This window comes from Quercus suber, unplaced genomic scaffold, assembly GCF_002906115.3.
Source record: "Quercus suber isolate HL8 unplaced genomic scaffold, Cork oak 2.0 scaffold_130, whole genome shotgun sequence".
Lineage (NCBI taxonomy): Eukaryota > Viridiplantae > Streptophyta > Magnoliopsida > Fagales > Fagaceae > Quercus > Quercus suber.
The window spans coordinates 739,114-745,113 of NW_027069593.1; the positions used below are offsets into that span (position 1 = coordinate 739,114).

Sequence of the window (6,000 nt, forward strand, 5' to 3'; positions counted from 1 at the left end):
GATTTGTTGAGAAGGAAAGACAAGTGTGATACTCGCAATGAAAGAAGGAGCACCGCAGCAACCATTGACGGGCCCGCAACAGGTGGATGCTAATCAGCACCAGGCAAAGTCTAGGGGCTCTCAGCACAGTAATCCATTGGTAGCCCACGAACACAAGGGGGATCATGAGGGAAGTACACGAACAACCCATACAGATAGAAGCCGCTCTCGGGGGAAAGGCCATGTTTCCCTTGTAAAGAGCGAAGGTAATATGCAGCGTGAGATTAAGAAGTTGAAGAGGGAATTGCGACATGAGCGATGAAGGCGTAAGGCTCACAACTCTGGGCACTCCTCTGAGGAGTCGGATGACACCAGTTATAGGCGAAGGTCGAGAACTCCACCCAGCGAATCTTTTTCGTGTGAGGAGGAGTACCATCATGGGCGAAGGAATAAGAGTCCGACTCGCCAGGGTCAGGGGAATGACGCCTTGAACAAAGCTTTGAGTCAGGTCTCTAAGTCGCCCTTCACGTGACGTATTGAGGACGCTAGTCTTCCTCGGCGATTCCACCAGCCTGTGTTCACCATTTATAATGGTCGAACAGACCCAGTAGAACATGTTAGCCACTACAGCCAGAGAATGGCTATTCATGCTAGGGATGATGCCTTAATGTGCAAGGTTTTCCCGTCTAGCCTGGGCCCAGTGGCAATGAGATGGTTTAATGGCCTGAGAACTAATACTATTGACTCTTTTAAGAAGCTCACCCAGGCTTTTGGGGCCCGTTTTATTACATGTAGGAGGGTTGTTCAACCTTTGGGATCGCTACTATCCATGTCTATGCGGGAGGGGGAAACCCTGAAGGCTTACTCGGATAGATATTGGGAAATGTTCAACGAGGTAGATGGAGCTCACGATGACGTGGCTATGAACACTTTTAAGGAAGGTCTTCCAACCGAGCACGGTCTGAGGAAGTCTCTGACTGGCAAGCCTGTTACTAGTGTGCGTCAGCTTATGGATCGGATAGACAAATATAGAAGAGTAGAGGAGGATCAGATGTAGGGCAGAGGAAAGTCTAAGGCAGTAACTCAGGAGAGGAGGGATTTCAGGCTGGACCAGTATAATAACAACTGACCTCGGAGGGACTTTGGGGGGCAGTCAGGACCTGCCAACTCCCAGGTGGTTAGTGCTGTGTTTCGAGAACCAGTGCAGCGAGTTCTGGAGAAGATAAAGGACGAGTCGTCCTTTAGGTGGCCCAATAGGATGGCGGGGGATCCTGCGAAGCGTAATCGGAACCTTTATTGCCAGTACCATCAAGACCATGGACATATCACCGAAGATTGTAAAAATCTGTGGGACCACTGAGAACAGTTGGTGCAAGAGGGGAAGTTGACCCAACTTCTGCATTACTCCAGCGGTCGAGGAGGCCACGTAGGCTCGGCGTTTCAGGGGGATGCTTCGAGGGGACCCCCTTTGGGCATGATAAACGTTATATTTGCTGCCCCAGGGAGAACTGGGTCTTGCCCTTCTAGGGTAATGTCTGTGTCTCAATGCTTGGAGGAGGGCTCCAGTTCGAGGCCGAAGAGAGCCAGACCGGGCACCTCGCTGGTGTTAGGCTTCTTAGAAGAGGATAAGAAAGGAACCATACAACCGCATGATGATACTTTGGTGGTTAAGATTAGGATCGGAGGGTATGACGTGAGAAGAGTGATGGTTGATGATGGAAGTGCCGCCGAGGTGATGTACCCTGATTTATTCAGGGGGCTGAATTTGAAACCTGAAGATCTGACAACATATAGTTCCCCGTTGGTGGGCTTCGAGGGCAAATCGGTCGCTCTGTTGGGGATGGTTAGATTACCTGTGCAGACTGGTTCAGATATGGTGGAGGTGGATTTTATTGTGGTGGATGCTTTTTCTCCGTATACGACTATTTTGGATAGACCTTGGTTGCATGCTTTGGGGGCTGTTTCTTCCACTCTTCATCAGAAAGTGAAGTATCCCTCGGGAGGAGAGGTTTCAGAAATTTTGGGAAATCAGACCATGGCTAGGCAGTGCATGATAATGGCCATTCAATATCGGCCAGAGACAAGTACTTCGGCCGTAGCCGAGAGTGATTTATAGCAATCAAGGATTCAGGGAACCCAGTTCGGCGCTTCCACAGAAGAAATGAGGTGTGAAGATTTGGAAAGGGTGAGCGTTAGTGATGATCCAGAGAAGTACTTTCAGGTTGGGGCTCAGTTGCCTTTGTCAGAGAAAGAGCAGTTGGTTGAGGTTCTTAGGAGAAACGTTGATGTGTTTGCATGGAGTGCCTATGAAGCCCCGAGAGTGGATCCAGGGTTCATTTGTCATCATCTGAACGTCAATCCCTCGTTTATTCCAAAGAAACAACCACCTCGGCGTCCGTCCAGGGTACACGTCGTGGCTATTAAAGACGAGGTGACCAAGTTAAAGCAGGCTGGGGCTATCAAGGAGGTATTTTACCCTCAGTGGTTGGCCAATACAGTCGTAGTGAAAAAGAAAAATGGAAAATGGCGTGTGTGTGTTGATTTTACGGACCTCAACAGAGCGTGCCCAAATGACCCTTTTCCTATGCCTTGTATAGATCAGTTGGTGGATACAACAGTGGGCCATCCTCGGATGAGTTTCCTAGACGCTTTTCAAGGCTACCATCAGATCCCACTGGCATTGGGCGACCAAGAGAAGACCGCTTTTCTCACTCCCACTGGAAATTATCACTACAAGGTAATGCCCTTTGGTCTGAAGAACGCGGGGTCTACCTACCAGAGAATGATGACGAAAATGTTTGACTCGCAGTTGGGCAGAAACATTGAGATTTATATTGATGATATGGTCGTAAAGAGTAAGGTAGTGGCCGAGCACGTGACGGACCTTAACCATACTTTTGAGATTTTAAGAAGGCATAAATTGCGGCTAAACGCATCCAAATGCTCATTTGGAGTAAGTTCAGGTAAGTTCTTGGGTTACATGGTGACTCATCAGGGAATTGAGGTCAACCCTGATCAAATTAGAGCCATAGCTAACTTGCAACCACCTCGGAATCCCAAGGAGGTCCAGAGGCTGACCGAGATGACCGCCGCATTGAATAGATTCATATCTAGGTCGGCGGATAGGTGCAGGCCTTTTTTCTTGCTGCTCCACAAGTGGAAAGGATACGAATGGACTAAGGAGTGTGCCTTAGCATTTCAGCAGCTGAAGGAGTATCTATCTCGACCACCCATCATGTCTAGCCCCGAGGTAGACGAGGTTCTTTTTTCCTACCTAGCGATCACCACTTATGCGGTTAGTTTTGTTCTGATACGAGTGGACAATGGAGTACAGCAGCCAGTCTACTATGTGAGTAAGTCTCTTCACGAGGCCGAAATACGCTACCTGCCATTGGAAAAGGCCATTTTAGCAGTGGTGCACGCTACCCGAAAACTTCCCCATTATTTTCAGGCGCATACAATGGTTGTCCTGACTCAATATCCGATCAAAGCAGTACTTCTAAGTGCAGACTATACTGGTAGGGTTGCCAAGTGGGGCACAATTTTAGGGACTTTTGATGTCAAGTATATGCCCCGTACTTTCGTGAAGGGTCAAGTGCTCGCTGATCTAGTGGCCGAGTTTGTTGAAGGTCCTAAAGAAATAGAGACAAGCCCAGGTGGCATGGATGAAAAATCAGTTGGCCTCATCTCCGCACAACCTATTTCATCCTGGACGGTGTATGTGGATAGGGCAGCAAATCAGCGGGGGTCTGGAGTGGGACTTGTACTGATATCTCCTAAGGAAGTCATCATTGAGAAGTCTCTAAGGCTGGAATTCTCAGCTACTAATAACGAGGCGGAATATGAAACTTTACTAGTGGGGATGGCAATGGTCAATAAGCTAAGCGAAAAAACTGTGGAAATCTTCTCGGACTCGGGGCTTGTCGTGGGCCAGGTCAGAGGGGAACTGGAGGCTCGAGATACAAGAATGCAGGAATACTTGAGCCAGGTTAGGCGTATGCAAGCCAATTTTGAATTCTTTAAATAACCCATGTCCCTAGGAGTGGAAATGCCCATGCACACTCTTTAGCTACTCTTGCCACCTCCTCAGCTCAAAATTTACCTCGGATGATCATGGTCGAGGACTTGGGCACACCTACCCAAGTAACAACGGAAACGCTACAGGTCAACCAAATCAGTTCAGTGCGTAGTTGGATGGATCCTATACTCCAGTTGTTTCTGCAGAGTTAGCACCTGTTCCTTAGAGGTTGCTAGCTGGGCATTGGCGTCACGCAAAAGCTTCCTTTGGTCCTCGGCCTGTCTTTGGGCCCCCTCCAGAGCTGAGTCAGCACTCTTCCGAGCACTTTCTTCAGTAGTTAACCTCTTCTTCAGCTGCACGATGTTTTGCTCAGAAGCATTGAGTGTGCGCATAGCTGCTATCCTTTTCTTCTTCTCCTCGTCTATTTGCTGGTGGTAAGATTCAGTTATCTCCTCCAGCCTGAAGGTGGCTTGAACGGCCTAGAGTAAAAGGAATTAAAAATACATAACAGAAAAATGTGTATGATAAAAGACAATAGAAATATAACGGTAAAAGCGTCATACCATGCCCAAATATATTTTGGTATTTTGAAAGACCTCGTTTCTCTTTATTGCTCTTAACTCAGCCATGTCCTTGTGAAGAAGAAGTGTCTCCTCTAATGCTGAGGCGACTCGGCACCCAAGTCCGTCACTGAAGTCACTGATTGAAGCATCCTCCCTCAGAGGCTTCTCATTGAGCATAGGGGCTGAGAGCCAGGCCCCAGGTTCCGAGGACTGAGTGGTCGTCTTATCCACCCCTCGCTGCGACCCGTGGCTTGTTTTCTGTTGCTTAGCAGCTCTTTGGTCCTCATCTTCACGGGTAGTGTGGGGCCTCCCTGCGTCCATCACTTCTTTACCCTTTGGTTCTCTCCTCCTCTTTGGATCGCTGGGCTCGGTCACAGTCGGTTGGGGTGACCAAGGATGTAGAGGAGGAAGAGGTAGGGGGTTGGGCTGAACTTGCTTTTCCACCACCCTGCCAGGCTGGCCCTCGATTACGTCTTTCAAGCTCTTCTGGCTTCTCCTTTGGATACCTATTTTCTCAGAGGTCACCTCGAGAGATTAGGATTGGTTGAAAACTTCGAATTTGTCGGCAGAATCAGACAACTCTACAAGTCCTCCCAAAGTTTCTTCTTCTTCTTCTTCTTCTTCCCCTTCTTTTGCCTCTTTTTCTTTTTCTTCTTCTCCCTCTCTCACTTTTTGGGGAACGGAGCGTGATGATGAAGCTACTGTAGAGGGAGTGGCCTTAGGCGATGGTTCAGTGAAAGGTACACCTTCAGGAATGGGAGAGCCCTCAGGAACGATGAACCCCTCAAAGGCTACACTGATACGGTGGAGCCGAGGATCTTTTGCCTTTATCACGTATTTGGGAACCTAAAAAGCTTTTGAAGTGGGGTCGTACTTGAGTATTAAATGTGCTGCTCTTAATTGGCCGTCGGAGGGATTCACATACACCTCAGATCGTAGGATTCTGTCTAAGCTCTCCCTATTGATCAGCTTGAAATTACGCCTAATGGCGCGCTTGTCTGCAAAGTCATTAAAACATGGGAGGAAATTTTTGTCAGAAATAAAAATAGCTTCAATTAAAAATTTAATCTGACTTATAAGGGGCGTACATCCTAAGAACCCCACCTGGTTGTCCCTCTTCCGTCGGACAGGGCAAACCATCATGCCACTCCCCGGAGAAAATAAGGAAATCGTCTTTTAAACCCTTGTTTGAGGTAGGGAGGCACTGGATCAATCTTACTGCAGGGAACCTAGACTTAAGATAATATCCCTGATCCTTCAAGTGATTGAGGTTATATACCCAGTTCACATCGTGATGGGTCAAACCTAAATTGTACAAGGCATTTAGAGCCTCTATACTCCCAAGCACCCTGAACATATTCGAGCTGCACTGTGTGGGAGATAATCTAAAGAACCTGAGGTAACTTCTAGTCAGACTACCCATTGGGATAGTCATCCCTC

General features: G+C 48.0%; 1 protein-coding gene across 1 annotated transcript; it reads left to right on the top strand.

Moving 5' to 3' along the window:
- Window positions 1–1,510: 1,510 nt before the first annotated feature.
- Window positions 1,511–2,095, top strand: LOC136068700 (uncharacterized). Its single transcript, XM_065776195.1, has one exon. It carries the CDS (start codon window positions 1,511–1,513, stop codon window positions 2,093–2,095), a length of 585 nt encoding a protein of 194 aa, XP_065632267.1.
- Window positions 2,096–6,000: the final 3,905 nt, after the last annotated feature.